The 21976-nt window shown below is 36.3% G+C and overlaps 4 protein-coding genes across 8 annotated transcripts; 2 read left to right on the top strand and 2 right to left on the bottom strand.

Annotated features, from left to right (window-relative positions):
• The first annotated feature begins 3453 nt into the window (after window positions 1–3453).
• Window positions 3454–5412, top strand: LOC109164710 (BTB/POZ domain-containing protein At3g22104-like). The gene is made up of 3 exons (XM_019313258.1): window positions 3454–3659; window positions 3757–4848; window positions 4933–5412. Exons 1-3 carry the CDS (start codon window positions 3597–3599, stop codon window positions 5275–5277), a joined length of 1500 nt encoding a protein of 499 aa, XP_019168803.1. The 5' UTR covers window positions 3454–3596; the 3' UTR covers window positions 5278–5412.
• Window positions 5413–9457: 4045 nt separating this feature from the next.
• Window positions 9458–16855, top strand: LOC109165694. 5 transcript variants are annotated; one of them, XM_019314568.1, is made up of 3 exons: window positions 9458–9698; window positions 10233–10398; window positions 13583–16855. In XM_019314568.1, the coding sequence occupies exons 1-3, from the start codon at window positions 9585–9587 to the stop codon at window positions 16516–16518; spliced, it is 3216 nt and encodes a 1071-aa protein (XP_019170113.1). In that variant the 5' UTR covers window positions 9458–9584; the 3' UTR covers window positions 16519–16855. The 5 variants fall into 5 exon arrangements, with proteins under 5 accessions (XP_019170113.1, XP_019170115.1, XP_019170114.1 ...); XM_019314570.1 differs by lacking the exons at window positions 9458–9698; window positions 10233–10398 and adding exons at window positions 10906–11270; window positions 11319–11401; XM_019314571.1 differs by lacking the exons at window positions 9458–9698; window positions 10233–10398 and adding exons at window positions 11408–11757; window positions 11818–11898.
• Window positions 16856–17305: 450 nt separating this feature from the next.
• On the bottom strand, window positions 17306–19106 carry LOC109164556. Its single transcript, XM_019313057.1, has 2 exons — window positions 17899–19106; window positions 17306–17571 (listed from the first exon to the last, which is right to left on the bottom strand). The coding sequence occupies exons 1-2, from the start codon at window positions 18308–18310 to the stop codon at window positions 17501–17503; spliced, it is 483 nt and encodes a 160-aa protein (XP_019168602.1). The 5' UTR covers window positions 18311–19106; the 3' UTR covers window positions 17306–17500.
• A 388-nt stretch (window positions 19107–19494) lies between these two features.
• LOC109164823 (uncharacterized protein At5g39570) lies at window positions 19495–20406 on the bottom strand. The gene has a single exon (XM_019313370.1). It carries the CDS (start codon window positions 20404–20406, stop codon window positions 19495–19497), a length of 912 nt encoding a protein of 303 aa, XP_019168915.1.
• Between the last annotated feature and the right edge of the window lie 1570 nt (window positions 20407–21976).

The following is a 21976-nucleotide window of genomic DNA, read 5'->3' as shown; positions in this document are numbered from 1 at the left end:
CATGACCCCCTACTAAATTAAGCAATCAATACATAAAATGTCATAGGGAGTAGAAAATGAGAGTAGAATTACTCTTTTTAATGTGGTGTGTGATTGAGTCAATTTGGCAGCCGCACATATAAGTACTCTCAAGATCTACTATTTCACTTTTATTTCTTGATATGACAAATAATGATAGATTGTTTTCGGCATGTAGGCCTCCATAAAAGTGTTCATATCAAGAATTTGAAAGTGAAAGTAGATGTTAAGAGTAAATTAAAAATGAGAGTCTACATAGTATTTTCCTATATCATTCCTCTTTGTCTATTTTTTTTAATTGCAATCATTATTTTTCGCAACAAATTACACCATGGAGCACTAATAAATTTCATTTTTAGTAGGTTAAAGGTTCATTTTTAATGTAATAAATGCACATGCATTTTATATAGTACACTAAAAATGAACTTTCAAATAATTTACTTGTTCATGAGCAAATAATTATATTATATTATAAAAATGAGCAATCCTAGCCAAGTTAGTCAAACAATTGACTTAATAACCACAATATTTCAGGTTTATTTCTTAGTTTGAGCTGTCTAGCTATTAGCCTTCTGCGAGCAATGTGGATCATGATTTATGGTATAACGATTGTGTTTTTGCACCATGAGCTTTTTTCACTTACAACATGCGTAGATGCTTATATGTTTTTGGTTAGGAAATGGTTTGCTGAGTACGACCCAGTTTAGCAAAAATAACAGAATTTAAAATATTATTTGGAACTTGAACTAAGACCTTATTTATGAAATGTATCAATGATTCTATCAAACCTCAGAGTACTTGACAATATAGAATCTTGATTAAAAATTGTCACAAATTGTACATAATTTATAAATTGAGATATGTTACTATTAAGAAAACCCAGAAACTGAGTTGTTGCAATGTGGCGTAATCCGCACCTCTTGCCATTATCTGTTACATTTTTTTACTTACAAGATTTATCGCTAGTTGCAGGAAACCTAATTAAAGTATTAAACTACGCTAATTCATCTGATATCTCTGATCTAATCTAACTGCCCACTTTCTTTCTTTTATTACTTCATATTTTCAATTTTTAAGTAGAGATAGACAATTTTAATTCACTATACTAATATGTATAAATCCACCTTGTATAGATCAAGTTTTTTAGGTAATAACAAGTAATGGATTGCGCGCGATAGGTCTTAAAATTTTAAATCCGCAATTAGTTGGGTTGGACCCGAGATTTATATACAAAACTCACATAGAACTTCACTCAACCCACCATGTTATTTTTATATATTTATATATGTATAATTAATAGTAAAATAATAATTACTAGTATATAGTGCTAACTACTATGAAGTGTGATTACTTCTGTTATCATTTCAAATGGATGGTCACAGGATCGAACCCGGTGGTGGATGTAAAGTATAGATCGGATAAACACTATCTTGTAAAGAATCATGAGTGTTACAAAAAATAAAATAAAATAAAATTACTAATATATAGTTAAATCTTATAATATTTTTAGTATTTTGTGTTTTAATAGAACTAGTAAGCTCTATTATGCTTTCAAAAAAGTAAGCTTTATTATGGATTGTTGCGCCATTAATGCAATCCAACTATGAGCTTAGACTTTTAGTTGAGATGGAGCACATGCTTCAATTTGGTATCAGAACCAGACAAAGGTCAGTGCCCACGTATTGCTTGGAACAGATAATAAATGTTATCACCCCGGCCAACCTATTGCCATCTCTATTTTCAGTTAGTGCTTAACATGGCTGTGCTTCTTTTACTCTCTTTAATGCCAACTAGTGCTCCATTTCTTGATGATTGAAAGTGAGTACTGTGCTCTCCTCTGCCATACATTTCCTCAGCTCCTCATATCCTTTTGTGCTTGGGTTTACATGAAAAGACAAAGTGCAACGTATACTTTTAAGTTTTAGTGCCACAAAAAAGGCACACACTAATGTTGTGTTATTGGAATCCTTATTACCTTCCAACAAAAAGCAATTGGCACATCAAGACAGCGACCCCGTCCTTTTATTCTTTTCATCAATTTATAGTATTAGTGTTATTCAATTAAACTTGGAGATCTTAGCATAATAAATTGACATGAAAATTGAGAAGCTAAATCTTACCTCAATATAGTATTTGTTTATATTTACTCTTTCATATCGCCTTCAGTGAGCTGAGATTTGCACCCATGACTTTTCATTATGAAAGTCAATTCGTGCCACTAGACCACAATGTCATTCTGCTATTGTTTAATAATCTATAAATCACACAAATAAATCATACTAAGAAAATCTTATACCCGGGTTACGTTGTACGGAGGGTTTTCACCTTTTCTCTTAGTGGTGGGGGAGGATTAGTTAGGTGATAATCTTGTGTAATTTTCACGCCAGCCAGCACATTTGTGCTGTAGCTATTAGAGGATATAAGCTCACATGATCAAGATCTTTCACTTCTGGTCTGACTTTTTAGTTCTTCCATTTTTATTTTTTTCTAATCCTCAACCGAAGCGTGTAATCGACTCAAATCTTTGCTGTTGGCACTCAACACCGACAATTCGGACTGGTTGACCTTTTCCACCAAAGGAATGATATATGAATCTATGAAGACATTAAGAAACAGACAAACATGATAATGAGATCAAGTTTAATAATTTTTTTGGGTGACAAATGAAACAACATATTTTATTCAAGGGTGTGCAGTGTCTAAACTCCGTTTTTGTGTAATAGCTCGCAAATTACACAGTAGAATTAATAATCAAATTCGTGATTTTTTGATAAGAGAATCATACTCCACTCACTCGCTGTCTGTTGACCACTTCTTTCGTGGCGGGTTTTATAGTTTTGTTTATATACCAAGAGTGTCTTCTTGAGTGTTTGTTCATGTGAATTATTGGGTGTCTGAAAAATTCCATTTTGGAAGAAATTTCAAGAGCCAATTATAAACACACATGGACTTCAAGATTCCAAATGATTGAGCCATCAGCATGACCCTGCAAGATTCTGTGCTATTTTTACTTGAAATTCATCCCTTCATCAGCATGGCATCCTCAGATTCTTTATCATCACTACACGTTTGACTTTTTGTCAGATTAATCTGATTGGGTAGCAAATTTTACTCTTACAACAACTTGTGACGGTTGTTAAAGAGTTCTGAATTAAACTTAGTAAGAGTCTGATCTAAGCGGAATCGAGTGGGAAGTGAGAACAAGTTCAGTATTATTGACCAGTAAAAAGAGCATCCAAAGGTCAGCCCTTTACACTACCAGAATTGGCGGCCAAAAGTGACAATCATCATTTAGCAATCTATCAAAGATAATCAAATAAAAACACCATTCTTTGGAAAAATAAAGGAAAGGAAAAGTGGTTGGGCCTTGTGACCATATTGACCTTAGGTATATTAGTATTAAAATAGAATGACCTACTGTGATGGATGCTTCTTATTCCTTTCACTGCCCCCATACCAACAAGCACTTTCTCTGCTCACATTGACTTATATGCACTACAACTTCTGCTCTTCATCTCTCATTCCTGAGTTGATTGTAGTCTTTGGAGCCATTTTTGCTTCAATTATCTTCCCAAACCATGCAAAACTGTTGTGACCTTGAAGTAGACGTTAACGGGGAAGAAACATTCTTGGTGGACAAGGTAAAAACTTGCTTTCCCATTATCTAAATACTGTTCATTCTTGGAGATGTTCTTGTTCATATTTGATTGATCCTTTTTTGTGTTTTTGGTTCTGCAGAATGTTCTTGCCTCTTTCTCAGGCAGGTTGAGTAAACTATTCAGTAAAGTGAGAGGGGAAACAAGGAGGATGAAGGTGGTGTTCAATGATTTTCCTGGTGGTCCAGAGGGCTTTGAACTTATTGCCAAGTTTTGCTACAATGGAGGCTGTGTTGACTTAGCTCCTTCCAACATGTTTCTACTGCATTCTGCTGCAAATTATATGGAGATAAGTAGAGGAATCCATGGAACCCACAGTTTAACAAAGGGGTTTTTTAGGAGCATTCAAAGTCTGAACTGGTGTGAGCTAGTATCTGGCTTGAAGAAATGCCAAGAATTGCCCTCTTTCTTGATCTCTCCATCTGTGCTTCAGAACTTCCTGGATTGCCTTGTTTCCCGGCTTTCGATACCTTGCGTTTCTAGCCCTCGCACACCATGTTCGGACAATTCCAGCGTACTGTTTTCTGGAGACATCAGTGTAGACAGCTCCAGGAGCTATGCCTCTCAGACAAAATGGTGGTTTCAAGACCTTAAATTTCTCAACATTGACATGTTGGAAAAGGTTGTCAGAACCATGGTTTCGCACAAGTTAGATCAAACGATGGTGTCTTCGTTCCTCTCCTATTACAAGAACATGAATTTCCTCTCTGCTACATCAGTTCAGAAGAATAGAATCATTGACACCATTATCAACTTGCTCTCTCTGCTTGACAGAAGCTTTGTTTCTGTCAGAGGACTATTTGACATTCTTCAAGCGTCGCGTTCTTTAAAGACGAGCAAGTGCTGCACTGAGAAATTGGAAGTTTTGATCGGTTCCCAGCTCGACCGAGCTACCATAGATGATCTGCTCATCCCTTCTCAACCCGGGAAAAGATATGCATACGATGTTAGTCTAATCCTTAAGCTTCTGAAAACATTCCTGCGCGAAAACAGCAGGCATTTTTTCAGTTACAGTTTAAAGAAAGTTGCCAGCTTGATTGATCTCTACATCATGGAAGTGGCTCCTGACCAGTTTCTTCAACCTTCAAAGTTTATGGCTTTAGCTACTGCACTGCCAGACACTGCAAGAGACTCATATGAAATCCTCTATGAAGCCATTGATGTCTATTTCAAGGTAATTGAACTTGGTCATCTTGTAACTTCCCAGAAGCGTTTTGCTATGAAATCTGAGATGTTAATTTGAGGTTTTCTTTGACAGGTCCATAAAGGTTTAAGTGCAAAAGAAAAGATAAAAATCAGCTGTGCACTGAACTATGACAAGCTCTCAGACCAAACTCTGATGGATCTAAGTCACAATGAAAATTTCCCAGTTTGTGCTTCAGTTACTGCTCTGGTCACCAACCAATCCAAGCTCAGAATCAAGCATAATGCCATAGAACATCTCAGCAATCTTACTGATGGATCGTCGAGGCGTGGGGGCAAGAAACTTGATGATTTGCATAGAAAAGGGAAGAAGCTTAGCAGACCAAATGTGCAGAATAGCAGGAAATTGCAGATCAATGTGTCAAACAACTTTGCATCCATGCACAGACTCTGTGCTTAGTCTAGATCACTACTTTCTTTCCATTCCATTTCTCAAAGAAATGTACAGTTTTAGGTGTAAAAATCCAGTCTTTTTTGAGTGTAAACTCTGGGTTCTTGGCTTCTTGCCATTGTTTCTAACACTGCAAGTTTTCAAGGCTCCTTCTCAGACCAATTGCATGTTTGGTTCAAATTTATTAGACCATTGTTCAAACAACATAACAAACTAATGCATTAGAATCTTGGGCACTCCCAACCAAGTTGGTTTGTTGGCTTGGTAACAGTAGGGCTTAAAGTTTGACTCTCAATAGGAGCAGTCTATTGGTCTTCTTGGTTTGAGCTAGTCAGATATGGACAACCTAGACCTTTTCTGGCTAGGGTCAGAATGTGGAGTTTGTCCAATGCATACTCTTGGATAATAGCTTTGGAATTTTCTTGTCATCTGATTTGCAACTCATACTGGTTTACCTCCTTATAATCTTTTATCAGTTTAAATAATGCACACTATTTGATAATAACGATGGGTTTTCCTTGTCATCCAAATTTAGTAGCATCTTAGTACTCTAATGAATACTCATGATCTTTGTCTTTATTTAATCCAATTAAACAGCCATAAAATGGATGCTTCTGAAGAATATCTGTACTGAGCTTCGAGCCCAGTCATCGCTAAAATACAAAGCCCTAACAGCGACTAATGCGGCTAATAACATGCAAGAATTTGTGGGTTTCCGACATACATAACCGCATTGTAATCTGTTAAGGTGAGAAGTTCGAAGCATTTTAGAAGCTCCATTAGGAAGAACAGAAATTTCCATTGTCATTACTTTTACTATTACAAGCTCCAGATCGAATATCAAGAAATGGAGGTTGACCAAAATCCTGCATGCACTGTTTTCAATGTTACATGTCTTCTTGGGGGGATTGAGAAATTAAATGGCAAGCGAACAAACTTCAAACCAAACATCGTAGATAGCATCCGATGCATCTTTGTTTTGTTTGGTTCTATCAAAGTTCGACATTTCTTACTAACATTGCAATTTTGATAACTGTGATTTGCATTTAATGGCTAATTACCATGCCCCAAATAACAAAAATATAGTAAATCTTGCCCTATGAGGATGACTAAGTGAGTGAAGCATGATTATGGTATAAGAAACTTAAAAAGTTACAAGTTTGATTATTATGAACAGTTAACACTCAGTCAATTATTTTTTGAAATTTATTTTTCTTATGTGATTCGTATATTATAGATTGTGGTTAAACCCGTCCGTTTTGTAACCCTAACAAGGAAATGATCCTAACTTAGGTTGATTGTAACCGACCGACTTGAACTGAGAAGGTTAATAGACAGCTCTCAATTACCAAGCTAGGTCACTACTCGAGGGTGTGCACGAGATAAACTCACCTTGTATCTTTAGCAGACAAAAGACGAGTTTTTTGCACTTTTGGTCCCACGACTATAGTGACACTATCAGAATTGATCCATGACTTTCCGACCTTGCAATTTTAGTCCACGACTATTGTTTTTTTGGCAAAAATGGTCATTCCGACCACTTTTCCGTCAAAATTTCACCGGGGTAAAATTTCTTCATTTTTAGGAAGACTAAAGTTGACATGTTTAAGAGGCTTGTATTACTGATTGTTTGCTGCCATATTTTGCAATAAAGAATTGTTTTTTTATCTAGGAAGGATTGTTAAGGGAAATGTCAAATTTAAACCTCTTAAAAATGAAGAAATGTTACTCCGGTGGAATTTTGACGGAAAAGTGGCCGGAAAGACCATTTTTCCCAAAAAAAAAAAAAAAAAAAAAAAACAATAGTCGTAGACTAAAATTGCAAGGTCTGAAAGTCGTGGATCAATTCTGATAGTGCCACTATAGTCGTGGGACCAAAAGTGCAAAAAACTCGACAAAAGACTTATCTATAACTATTGTATAGGAGGAGTCTTTTATGTTAGGTGTTCCTATAGGTCTCTATTGTTATAACTAACTTAGCTCAGATTATCGATCAATTCTGAACTGGTAACTCTCATCCAAACCATGAAGACCAATAGGCATTGAGAGAAATATAAAATATTGTTATTATCAAACTAATATCTTAACTAATTTGGTTGAGTTGCCCTCGACCCATTTACTATTTGCTATACGAAAAAAAAAAAAAAAAATCAACCACATTAGTGTTTTTTTGTTTTCCCAAACAAAAAACTTGCGGTGGGTTTTTGTACTAATGGGAAGGGTGGTTATTTATTTATTTATTTATTTTGTGTGTGTGATTATTTTCTTTCAAAATACAGAGTAAGTTTTTTGTAGGCTCCATTAATGGAGAAAAAACGGAGAAAGCAACTTGCAGGTGCATGTTGTGCCGCATGCACTAGCTAAGCGCGTAAATAACAAATTATTTATTTATCTTTTTTTACTTTTTGTTGTAAGCCTTTGTTTCCCTTATTTTCCCGCTTTTTTTCATTGTTGTAAAAATCGTGCCTAGGCTTTGGTCGACCGCTAAGCGTATCACCATAATCGTTGGTCTAGACGCCACTTAGGCCACCTAAGTCGGCTAATCAGTTGATTAGCTATTGTTTTTTTTTTTTTTTGTTTAAATGCATTATTTCACCCAAAACGACTTCGTTTTGAGCGAAATAACCCTAAATCGTTCAAACCATATATTATTTTTGTATTAACTATTAAAATATTAAATAGTTTATAATTATTAAGTCTTTAAAAAATTTTAAAAAATAAAAAATTATACAAATTTTTAAAAAATAAAAATAAAAAAATCAAATAAAAAATACACGTATGTCTAGCGATTTTTTCAACCATATTTTTCCCTTCTTCCATCTCCTCGCTCTTTCCTATATGTACTTAACAAAAACCAACCTAAAAGCCAAACAATCGAGGTTGCTCTAATGTTTCTATAGTTTTTATTTAAGTTTTCATCGTCACGTATGAAAAAGATTTGTGTGTATTTAGTTCGCACGAGTTTAAATCACTGATTTAGTATGCAGTTTTTGAAGGAAGAAGATTTGTGTGTATTTAATATTATTTAAAGGGAAAATTGTATTTTTCGTCCCTAAGTTATAGGGTAATTGTAGAATTCGTCCCTGAGTTTTGGTCATGCTCAATTTTCGTCCCTAAGTTATCATTGGTGTTGCACTTTTCGTCCCTGAGTTATAGAGTAATTGTAGAATTTGTCCCCGAGTGTTGTTTATGCTCACTTTGCGTCCCTAAGTTATCATTTGCGTTGCACTTTTCGTCCCTGAGTTATACAAAAATTGCAATTTTCGTCCCTAATCACTATTACATAAATGGTATACTATGTCACTTAATAGACGGATGTTTTTTAGATAACCACCGTCTTATATATTTTGTTATACTACGTCATTTAATAGACAATGAGTTTTTAAATAACCGCCGTATATAACTTAATTAAATTTTTTTTACACATACACGACAGTTTTCGAAGTGTTGCGCGTGTAAGTGACTGCCGTTGTAAATATACACTTTCTATGACGGTTTTGGAAATCGTCGTGTATGTTAACTATATATGGTGGTTAAAAAACTGCCGTGTATGTCAACTATATAGGTAGTTATTTAAACAACCGTCGTCTATTAAGTGACGTAGTATAAGTGTATAACACAATATATTAGACAACGGTTATTTAAAAAGTGATGTAGTATATCATTTATGTAGTAGTGATTATGGGCGAAATTTGCAATTTTAGTATAACTCAGGGACGAAAAGTGCAACGTCAATGATAACTTAGGGACGGAAAGTGAACATGACCAACACTTAGGGACGAATCCTACAATTACCTTATAACTTAGGGCCGAAAAGTGCAACGCCAATGATAACTTAGGGACAAAAAGTGAGCATGACCAACACTTAGGGACGAATTCTACAATTACCCTATAACTTAGGGATGAAAAGTGCAATTTTCCCTTATTTAAATTTAAATTTAAATAGGAATAAGAATATATGTCAGGTGGTCCACTGAAAACCCGGCCCATGTTTTCCGGATTCGGCTCCAAAATTGGGCTAGGAATTTGAGTGATCAGAAAAACCCAAATTGAGCGTAAAAAAACCCCAAATTGTAAATTCAAGCCCAAAATCCTTTATTTTTTAATTGTTTTTTTAAAATTTAATCGCAGTCTTCGCAGATCATCTGTACGGCGTCGTTTTATGTTCTTTTCACTTTTCAGAAGTCATCAATGCGAAGCTTCAATACGGCAAAAGACCTCATAGATTACAGTTTACAGAGTCAGCGAAGCTTTCCGGTTGAATCTGGGGACGGAAATCTCTGTTTTGTTTCCGGAGAGAAAAGCAAGTAATAAAGATGTTGGAGAAGATCGGTTTGCCCTCGAAGCCATCACTGCGAGGCAATAATTGGGTAGTTGATGCCTCACATTGCCAAGGTTGTTCTTCACAGTTCACCTTCATCAATCGCAAGGTAGTCTGATTTCTTGTTGCAATCAACTCAATTCTTTTTCTTCTTTTTGTGACGATCATTACTGTTATCAAGCTCAGAGTTCTTTCTTGTATTCTTTAGTTGAAATTTGGTTCAAGGTCGCCAATTCATGGATTTGCTAAAGTTGGATTATGACTTCTCTGTGATCTTCTGCGTCTTTTTTTTTTTTTTTTTTTTTTTTTTTCCCTGATAGAACTTTGGATTTGGCTTTGAATTCTGTTGTCTTTTGATTTTATTTGATAAGCAATTCACGTTAAAGGCATGACTAAACTTGCTCATTTTTAACTTATTTAAGTAGGTCATGATTATTTGAATGTAGTGCTTTTCCAGAATTAATTTTCTGAGTAGTGTATTCAACTCAACTAAGTCTTGGTTGCAATATGGTTTGGGCTATAATTGCTGCATTTTCCATCTTGTTGGTGAATGGTGCCTGCCCTCCTGTCCCAGTGATTTTGTAAAAATGATGCTGGAGTGTTCGTTTTAAAATTGTTGTTGATAGTAGTCTTGTGGTTTCAGCATCATTGTCGCAGGTGTGGTGGCATATTTTGCAATAGTTGTACCCAGCAGAGGATGATATTACGTGGACAAGGTGATTCACCAGTTCGTATTTGTGCACCCTGCAAAACGTTAGAGGAAGCTGCACGGTTTGAAATGAGATATGGAAACAAAAGAGCAGGAAAAGGTATGTTTTAATGTGGGATTCACGCAGTTCATATAAAGGAGCTGAGGTTCTGCTGTGCTTCTTTTTATTTTATCCCCATTTGATGTTCCTTTATGCTGTGTTGGGATGACTAGAAATTGATTGGAAAGAAAATAGGAGGGAAAATATGAGTAAAAATAATAATGAGACAAAAAATGGAGAAGAAAATTCTCATTTGGGTGAGAAGAATGAAAATGAGAGGGGGAAGGGAGAGAGAGAGAGAGGAGCAAGAAATGGAGGTTGTCTATGGAGAGGGAGAGAGGAAAAGGAGTTTACACATGGACTGTGTGTTAAGAAAGGTAGGACTAATTTTCTCTGTTTCTCTTCATTTTCTTCCCATTTTGGATAGAAGTAATAGAGGACTATTTCTCCCAATTACGTGGACAAGGTGATTCACCAGTTCGTATTTGTGAACCCTCCAAAAGGTTAGAGGAAGCTGCACCGTTTGTATTGATAAATGAATACAAGATAGCAGGAAAAGGTATGTTTTGATGTGGGATTCACTCTGTTCATATAAAGGTGCTGAGGTTCTGCAGTGCTGCTTTCTCTTTTGTCCCCATTTGATGTTCCATTATGCTGTGTTTGGATGGCTAGAACGTGATTGGAAAGAAAATAGGAGGGACAATATGAGTAAAAATAATAATGAGACAAAAAATAGAGAAGTAAATTCTCATTTGGGTGAGAATAATGAAAATGAGAGGGGGAGGAGAGAGAGAGAGAGAGGAGGAAGAAATGGAGGTTGTTATGGAGAGGGAGAGAGGAAAAGGAGTTTCCACATGGACTGTGTGTTAAGAAAGGTAGGGCTAATTTTCTCGGTTTCTCTTCATTTTCTTCCCATTTTGGATAGGAGAAGAAGTAATAGAGGACTATTTCCCCCAATTACGTGGACAAGGTGATTCGCCAGTTCGTATTTGTGAACCCTCCAAAATGTTAGAGGAAGCTGCACCGTTTGAAATGAGATATGGATACAAAATTGCAGGAAAAGGTATGTTTTGATGTGGGATTCACTCTGTTCATATAAAGGTGCTGAGGTTCTGCAGTGCTGCTTTCTCTTTTGTCCCCATTTGATGTTCCTTTATGCTGTGTTTGGATGGCTAGAAAGTGATTGGAAAGAAAATAGGAGGGACAATATGAATAAAAATAATAAAGAGACAAAAAATGGAGAAGAAAATTCTCATTTGGGTGGTAAGAATGAAAATGAGAGGGGGAGGAGAGAGAGAGAGAGAGGAGCAAGAAATGGAGGTTGTCTATGGTGAGGGAGAGAAGAAAAGGAGTTTCCACATGGACTGTGTGTTAAGAAAGGTAGGATTAATTTTCTCGGTTTCTCCTCATTTTCTTCCCATTTTGGATAGGAAAAGTAGTAGAGGACTATTTTTTCCCCCAATTACGAGGTGATTCAACGGTTCGTATTTGTGAACCCTCCAAAATGTGAGGAAGCTGCACAATTTGAAATGAGATATGGATACAAAAGAGCAGGAAAAGGTGTGTTTTAATGTGGGATTCACTCAGTTCATATAAAAGAGCTGAGGTTCTGCAGTGCTTCTTTCTCTTTTGTCCCCATTTGATGTTCCTTTATGCTGTGTTTGGAAAGAAAATAGGAGGGAACATACGAGTAAACATAATAAAGATACAAAAAATGGAGAAGAAAATTGGCATTTGGATGAGAAGAATGAAAATGAGAGGGGGGAAGGGAGAGAGAGAGTGAGAGAGAGAGAGAAGATCAAGAAATGGAGGTTGTGTATTGAGAGGGAGAGAGGAAAATGTGTTTCATATGGACTGTGTGTTGAGAAAGGTAGGACTAATTTTCTCCTCATTTTCTTCCCATTTTGGAAATGGAAAGTACTAAATAATAGACTGATTTTTCTCCCAAATTTTTCCTTATAATCTTTGCCCTATATTTTTCTCCCAATTCCCAACCAAGAGAAACAAAAACTTTCCACCCATCCAAACATGTTAACTTTTCTGCCTTTGTAGTTATTATATGAATTTGCTTCCTTGTAAGATTCAAATTGTCTGCAATTTATGTATTATGTAGCTGCAAACTTGAAACTGGGAAATTAAAGTCTTAGGGTGTGTTTGGTTCGCACATAGGAATCGGAATCGGAATGGGTATCAAATACTTGGTAATGGTAATGGGTTTTGGTGAAAGTATTTAACATGTTTGGTAGTAGGGTGGAATGGGAATGGTTACTAATAGTAGTGGTTAAGAATGAATAAGGGAATGAAACCCTTATTGTATTTGGGTATGGGTTTTTCAATTGATGGGGTATTCGAAACCCATAGTAGTGTTCTAAAAACCTATTAACCAAACAACAACAATCACTTTCATACCCATTCCTATGGGCAAAACCCACCAACCAAACACACCCTTAGTTTGCATTTCTGGTCTATTCACTTTATTCATTCTTGAATGAAAAGAAAAGCACTCAGTCATTGTAATTATAGCTACTCTTGTAGATATGTAAACACATTGTATAGTATTCACTGCATCTTGTTATTTTCTTTTATTGGCCTTCTTCTGTAGTGAACTTTTACAATTCTGGATGTTGATCTTTAGACCTTTGCAAATGTTTTCCTTTGATTAATCCATCTTTATAGGTCATTTCTTTTGACTGATATTTTCCATAAGAATTTTTAGGTACTGAATTCACACAAGAATTCTAGGCATTAGAAATATTTGCTCGAGGAAAAATATAGTAGTTATGAACTTGGATTCTTGGAAGTAAAAGAACTATATCTTTAATATCGGATGTACTCAGAGAGTGTTCAGACTAGATTAGTGATACTGTCAGAATGTAAATCATTGTACAAAAATTATCTTGTGTAGATGCCGCCGCCGATTTTAAAAGCAGTGTTCAAGAGGCTATTATTTTGTGAAGTATAAAGCAATATCAATAATATAGTTATGGACTTATGGCTTTGTGCAGTGATGTGAAGGTGTTATATGGGAATGGTTTTCCATAACTGTACTGTAAAAGAAAAATATTTTTTGGGTTTAGAATGTAATGTTATGGTCAGGGCCATCTATTATCATAATCTGGCTGTTCTACCTCCAACATAATGATATTCTCTTTCGTCAATCAAGATGTTAAAGCTTTCTCCACATGTACAGAGGATCTTCCAAAACGATGAATATTTATCCCAAGTTTTATAATCTTATTTGCAGGTGGTTCAAAACATGCATCTAAGAATGAGGATGAAGTTTTAAATCAGATCCTGGGCTATGAACAGAAGGAATCAATTTCATCAGGCAGACTTTCCCATGATCAACAGACACATGTTGCTTCATCTTCACACAGTCAAGAAGTCTCCACTAAGGATGGGGTAGGAGGTCAGCATGCAGATCATCACCCAAGTCAAGTGTTGAATGAGATGGTATCCACTACTCCTGAAGAATTACGCCAGCAAGCTATGGATGAAAAGAAGAAGCATCGAACTTTAAAAGCAGAAGGAAAATCTGAAGAAGCCCTCAGAGCCTTTAAAAGGGGGAAAGAGCTTGAGAGACAGGCTGCAGCTTTGGAGGTGCAGCTTAGGAAAAATCGTAAAAGGGCTTTGTCTTCCAGCAACTTCTCAGACATCCATAGAGATACTGATGAATCCATTGGATCTAGTAGGAAAAGTAAGTCCTCTCAAACAAGTGAAAAAAAGGATGATCTTGCCTCTGAACTAAGAGAGCTGGGATGGTCCGATATGGATCTCCATGAAGCTGACAAAAAGCCAGCAACAGTGAGTCTGGAGGGTGAGCTCTCTGCCCTTCTTGGAGAAGTATCTCAAAAACCAAATGCAGGAAAGAGAACCCAAACCTCTGATAAGTCCCAAGTTATTGCTCACAAGAAGAAGGCTCTAGAATTCAAGCGTGAAGGGAAACTTTCTGAGGCCAAAGAGGAACTAAAGAAAGCTAAAATACTTGAAAAGCAAATTGAGGAACAGGAATTGCTGATGGATTCTGAAGATTCTGATGATGAAATGTCTTCTTTGATCCGTAGCTTAGGTGCAGATACACAAGAAGAGCTGTCAGTGGGAGTGAATTTAGACTCTAGCTTTGATTTTGATGACATTTTTTCTGTTGCTGATAATCTTGGTGCTGATCTCGAAGTGACTGAGGATGACTTGGATGATCCAGAAATGGCTGCTGCTTTAAAATCATTGGGTTGGGGTGAAGATGGCCCTGAATCTGTGACTTCAGATGTTCATTTTGTCCCTATTGATAGGGAAGCAAAACTGACGGAAGTTCAAACCTTGAAAAAAGAAGCTCTAAATCAGAAAAGGGTTGGTAATACTGCAAAGGCAATGGAACTGTTAAAGAAGGCAAAGATGATTGAGAAAGAACTTGACAGCTCTCTTTCCCAACAAACTGACATGATGGCACACAGTTCTGTGATGGTTCCGAATGCCCAGACCCTACCTGTGGAAGAGCCTCTGAAAATAAACGAGAACAGAAATGTCCATGAACCTAAAACGGCACCAAAAAATAAATTGATGATCCAGAAAGAGCTTCTCAGTTTGAAGAAGAAAGCTCTTGCTTTAAGAAGGGAAGGTAGGGTAGATGAAGCAGAAGAAGAACTGAGAAAAGGTAAGGTTCTTGAGAAGCAGCTTGAAGAATTTGATAGTGCTCCCAAAGCTGTGCAGCCACCTGTTAGGAATATGGGTAATGATTACATTACAGACACTGATATTGGGGATAATGAGGATGTAACAGATCTTGACATGCAGGATCCAAACTATCTTTCAGTTCTAAAGAATTTGGGTTGGCAGGATGAAGATAGTGAAAATGTGACCTCTACATCTCAGGTGAAAATCAATGCATCTGCTAGTGATGATTTTTCAGTTCCAAAGCTTGGGGGTTCTATAAAAAGTAAAGGTGAGATCCAGAAGGAACTTCTGAGTTTAAAAAGGAAGGCTCTTGCCTTGAGACGTCAAGGAGAAACTGAGGAGGCCGAGGAAGTGCTGGAAACGGCAAAGAAATTGGAGGCACAGCTTGTTGAAATTGAATCTTCGACTCTTAATGGAGTAAATGCTGAACCTAACATGCATAAAGAGCCGAATATTATTGATTCTCCCCTCGAGAATTTGAGTTTTAGTGCTCCATTAGATTCAAAAAGTGAGCCCATTGAGGATTTGGGAAGCAAGAGCAAGGATATTCCCAAGAAACGAGAAGAGAAGGTTAATGCAGATAAGAAGCCATCCAATGCTATACAGCAAACCACTCCCCAAAGTGACTTGAATTTGCTTCATCAAGAGATCCTTGCTCATAAGAAGAAGGCAGTTGCATTGAAGAGAGAGGGGAAATTGACAGAAGCTAAGGAGGAACTTCGACAGGCAAAAGCTTTGGAGAAGCGCCTGGAGGAGGAAAAATCTCTAACTTCTGGTTCTGCCGATGTTTCTGGTCTTGATACTTCACCTTCCAAGTCCAAAGATATAAGTCCTACCCCTGTGTCAAAACCTTTATCTGGACATGAGGAAAAATCTCTTACTTCTGGTTCTGCTGATGTTTCTGGTCCTGATACTTCACCTTCCAAGCCCAAAAATACAAGTCCTACCCCTGGGCCAAAACCTTTATCTGGACGTGAGCGCTTTAAATTGCAGCAACAGTCTCTTAACCACAAAAGGCAGGCACTTAAGCTGCGAAGGGAAGGCCGATCAGAAGAAGCTGATGCTGAATTTGAAAAAGCAAAGGCCATTGAAGCCCAACTGGAGGAATTGACCACAGGGTCTTCTGGTCATGGAGCAGAACCAACAGATGGGGTTAGTGTTGAGGATTTTCTTGATCCTCAGCTTTTGTCCGCCTTGGCAGCCATTGGAATTTCAGATACTGCTGTTGGATCCCAAGGGCCTGAAAAATTGGAGGCACAAAGTTCAGTGGCTAGCAAGGTGGACACTGGTGGACCCCAAGGCCATCAAAGATCAGAGTCAAAAAAATCTACCACTGGTATGGTCAACAACACTGCCGAAGAGAAGATGCAGTTGGAAGAGAAGATTAAGGCCGAGAAGTTAAAGGCATTAAACTTGAAACGTTCTGGAAAGCAGGCTGAAGCCCTAGCTGCCCTTCGTCAGGCCAAACTCTTTGAAAAGGAGTTGAATTCTTTAAATTCTCAACAGTAATGGGTTGTAACCAAGTGTTTCCTCTAGACCTGGGATATTTCCACTGCAAGAAGGAATAAGTGTGATTATATTCCTTTTCTATTTTTTGTACAGGCTCAGCTCAATGATATTACATTGGAGCGACTTCAGAAGACTGAGTTCATTGAGTTTACATCTTTAAAGAACATATATGATATTCTTCCAACCTATTTTCTTTGGGATGACTGAACTTTGATCTCTTTACCCAGTGATGCTTTCATGAAAAACCTTGACATTGTTTTGCATAGACATGGAATCATGTTGGCAGATCTCCAGCTTCTCTGTCAAATTCAATACTTAATGCCCTAATTTGTATTGAAGATAGAATCTCTCACCTAGACATTCTTGTACTTTATTTTGAATTCCTCCAAATATTTTGTTTGGTACCATATAGTCATATAGACATACTTCCAAAACCTACTTGGGTTCATGTTGTGTATCCTCTGTACAAATTGTGATCATAGTGCCCGCATGGGCAGCTCAACTGGTCATAGAGGTAAAAGTTGGAAAGAATTGTGATCATAGTCCATATGGACTTGTTTCAAAGACAGTAGCTTCCATGTGAGAAATTATAGTTTCATGTATACTTGCAATGAACACATGAATGTACAACTCTAGTCATGTAAACTCATTATATTCGTTATTACTTTTAGATGACAAGGGAACCTTGCCCCTGTTAACGGACTGAGAGGATGTTGGCAAGAAGAATCGGACACGTGACTTTTGGTATTATTTTTGTTTTGAAGCATGGCATAGCATGAATGCATGATAGATGAATTAAAAACACATAAATATTATTCAGTTTCTTTTCACAACTTCCACAGACAAACCCATTTTACAACCTAAAGCACATAATGAAACCTGAATTTCTTCCACTTTTTCCTTCACACATTACACAAAGCCAAGAAAACTGCACCAAAATCTAACTATTCCATGTTATATCAGATCAGATCAATAGATCATATCAAGCTGCAGATAAAGGCAATGTTTTGTATCTGTCAATCTGCAATCCAGACTCCACCTCCATCAATGCACCTGCATATATTTTCCCAAACATCAAACCAACACACATCAAAGTTTAATTTGTAAACATTCTCCTTTCTAGAGAATCAAGATAGGGACAACCCAGCCAAGTTGGTCAGGTTATTGACTTGGTAACCAGTTACAAGTTCCACTTCCAGTGAAAACGGCCTATTGGCCGTCTTGATTTAAGTCATGGACAACCTAGACTGGTTTACTTATTTGTAATCCTTTACAATTAGAATCACAAAATAAACCACCCTTGGGTAGTGGTTTTGGGTTTCCCCTGTACATCAACCAAAAAAGAATGAAGCTAAGGGGGATATGAAAAGTAAGTTGTACCTTGAGGCAAACAAATAGGGGGGTCTTCAAAGAGAGAAAAAGACAACTCCTTGTAAGCCAGGCCAATATCGAACAAGATCAACCCAGACAAAGGGTCATAAACTATGATCTCCTTAACAGGCAGCCATAGAAACAGCTCTTCCTGAGACAGACCCTCCAACCCAGTCAGCCCACCATAGCTCAGATTAGCTCTCACAACACTATCAAACATCACCATCGTCTCGTACTTGGCCACGCACGGCCGCTCAAAGAACACCTCCAGCCGCCCATTCTCATCAAGATCATAGTACTCCACCGCATTCTTGGGGAACAGCCCCGCAGGAAGCCCCTTGCTCCTCAGAAGATCATGAATGTCAGCTTTTGAGGTGGCCGCCGCCGTGAGGAACAGAAGAACAACCAGTGTGTGGATCATGGCAGAATTGTACGAGGATTGAGAGTGAAAGTAGGGGATTTTAAACAGGGTTTATGGCGTGAACGTTGGATTCCGTTAATCCCATCCATCATATTTTGACAGGATGCCCATTGTTTTATACTTTTTTATTTTTTGAAGATTTTCGTGCGGATAAGGTTAAGGACAATAGTATATCGAGTAAAGATTTTAGTCTGAATTATACAATTTTATTTCTTTAATTAAAAAGATACTCATGCTTAGATCACATACAAATTTAAATTACCATTAATTACTCATTTTTGCTATTATTAAACTTGATTTGATTATATCCCGTAAAACAACCAAATCAAAATAGTGTTGCAATTATCATATGATCCACCATGTTACAAAGTATATTTTAGTAAGGTTGGATGTTTGAACCTTATAAACAGTATTATTTTTCTCCGAATATGCAAATACCAAATGTTTAAACTTATTGAAAAAAAAAAAACTAAAAACAAAAATTCATGCATGAAGAAGTAGCAACCTAGGAGTCATCAAAAACTCAAAAAGAATCAGAGGCACCTGCAGTTTTGTACAAGGAAAAAGCTGTTTTCTGCAAATCAGCACTTGGGAACTACCAGGCTTCATTTAATCTACTTTGAATCTCCCTCTCTTGTATTCTTCACACTTCACATTAATGAGACTCTCATTCTTATGATGGTTAACAATCTTAATTATAGAATAAGAGTCAAATAGACCATCGAACTGCACACAATAGTGTAATTAGATCACTAAACCTAAAAAAGTACAATTGAATCCCTAAACTAATCCATTAGTTCAATTTGCAGATTTTTCATGTTTCTAACATATCACCACAAATTTAAAATATTAAAAAAAAAAAAAAAAACCCCAGGTTCAGCTTCGTTTCTGTCTCCAGTCAGAGACGAAGAATGTATCTTGTTCGCCTTTGATTAGTGTGATAAATTCATGTATATACAGCAACATCCCAATAAAAGCAATCGAAACTTGATTAAATTAATTTTATTTTCTTGAAATACGAATACTAATTTTATTTTACAAGAGGCGTTTACTGGCGACCCGACATTCTTATTGTTAAAAAAAATAAAAAAAAAAATTACATTATATTTTATAGTTGAGGAGTTGAAACTACTAAGTACCAAGGCAGCCCCTGTGGTAGATATGCGTACGAGGAATCTTAAACATTAACCGTCATTGAGATTCTGATTCGGTTGCAGATAATAACCGCCATAACTGAAACCTCCGAATCTTTCATCTCCACCATATCCGAAGGGGCTGCCAAAAAGATACTCAGCTGTACTTTCCCATGGATTCCTGCTGCTTTCTTCATCCCTCACCTCACAATTCCCTTTCTGGTACTTCTCCCAACAAGGCCAGTAACCAAATATACTGTCACATATATCCACACTCTCCAACCCATACCCATAAGGAATACTACCAACCTGGTAATCATACCCATACCCATAACCATTTTCATCATTCTTGGAAGAATTTTCATTACCCTTATTTAGATCCTCAAATTTTCCAGAATCAGTGGGGACTATATCCCTCTCTTTGGCAATCTCTGGTTCAGTTTCCTTGCTGGGTTTTACTACTGGTTGATCATGAATGCCTTTTGGGTCTTTTCCATGGGGAGAATTGGAAGGGATAGATCCATGGGAGAAAGGTTCTGGAAGAAGGGTGTTTGTGGTGGAACGAGGGTAACAGGTTTTACTAGAAGGGGGAAGGGGTTTGCCATAGGTTTCAGCAATATCATAGCCACCATCATAAGGGTCTGGGTCATACTCATCAAAATCAGTGTCATCTTGTGGCTCTAAGGTTGAGTATGAAACTATAAACTTCGTCTCCGAAAACCCATACCCACCATCATCGTACTGAATCACCTTTGGCTCACTGGAACTATACACAGAGTAATTGTAATTGTAATTCACTTCTGGGTGTTTAGCATAGTAGCCAGAATAATCATGGAAATTGGGACAATTATTAACCAGATTTGGGTTGCAGAATTCATAGGAAGGTTGGTGAGTTGCATAAAAGTGATGATATGGTGTAGTGGAGTACTCACCGACAGAATCCTGGTAGCCATAGAAGGCCATTTTCAAGAATCTTTGAAGCTCCCCGGAGATTCTGCAGATCGGATGTGAGGAATCTTGAAATGTATTTCTTTAAGGTGATGGAATTTCAGCCATCTGATTCTTATCAAGAAGTGGAGATCAGAGGAAGAACGAAGGGGAATGGTTTGGGAGGGGTGGGGAAATGTATGGGGATTGAAGAAATTGGATTGTTTTGCTAGCGTACAAAGAAGACAAAAAACATCAAATTATTAGTTTCACTTTTTTTTTTTTCCCCCATTTTTAAAAGTTTTAAAATTCAATGAAGAACACAATAATTATTTGAGATAGTTGATAAATAAATTATTAATGTAAGTTATGTTGTAAGAGGTGTTTGATATTTTTTCGTCAATTAAAATCACTAGAAAAATATTTTTATTGAATATGTTTAATGGAAATAACTTTACATGAAAAAATAAATAATATGTTTGGTGTTATCTTAGAAATATAATAATTAAATTATTTGAAAAATTAATTAACATATTTGATTTGTTTAAACTTCTCTAAGAAAATTTTTATAATCTCTAATATATCATTGCTATAAACAAACATTTAGAAAAATATAACAAATAATCGAGTTTAATAAATTACTTGTAAATTAATAAATCTTATGTCAAAAGATCACCAAGTCATCAAATTAATTAAGTATCCAAAAATTAAATTCAAATTAATCAAGTTATATATGGAGTAGTGCACACACACACACATGCTTAGGATCATGTGCAAAGGAGCTCCTAGTGAAAAATGCAGATAAATATCAGTCATTGATTCATTCAAGATCAACTGCTCTTTAAAAAAAAAAAAATATGACACCTACGATATTGAAAAAATGTGAACTGAAAGGCACAATTGCACAAAGATGTGAAACAATTATTAAAAAGACTAAATTCAATACAGGATCTTCAACACAAATCATAAACAAGCAATACAAGATTCAACTCAAATTAATAATTAGTGATAAATTCATTCAAAATTAACTTATATGCATTGAGTTATTTATTTTTTGAATGATGAGGGAAACTGTACCCGATCTACATATGCATTCATAAATCTCGCTCCTAATTTATTTAATTTATTTATTTTTAACAAATTATACCATGAATCCGGGTTGGACTTTCATTTGAAAGGTTCTGAGTTCGAGCCTCAGTGGAGGCATTATTGGTTCTTTGTATTTCAGTAGGTTGAGAAAGTATATGAACAGATACTACATTGTAATAGAGCTAATAACATTCAAAAAAAAAAATACCATGAACCATGGTTGATATTACAATTATATTTGAAATCACTAATACAAATTTATTTTTAGGGTAGTATATACTATATAATGCATATTTATTTTGAAATTTTAAATAATACACCAAAAATGAACTTGCAACACACTAGTTAGCTTGCATCAAAATATAGTAAACCTACTAAAAGTAAATTGACGGCTTATAATACAGACTCATTGTCTCCACTTATACATTTTAGGCATGAATTGAGATTTAATTGTTTGGCAGGACAAAGCGTGTGTAAGTTATTATTAAGATTTAATTGTGTTTATGAGTGTTTGGTT

Source organism: Ipomoea nil, unplaced genomic scaffold (assembly GCF_001879475.1).
Source record: "Ipomoea nil cultivar Tokyo-kokei standard unplaced genomic scaffold, Asagao_1.1 scaffold3069, whole genome shotgun sequence".
NCBI lineage: Eukaryota > Viridiplantae > Streptophyta > Magnoliopsida > Solanales > Convolvulaceae > Ipomoea > Ipomoea nil.
This window is presented reverse-complemented; position numbering and strand designations above follow the sequence as displayed.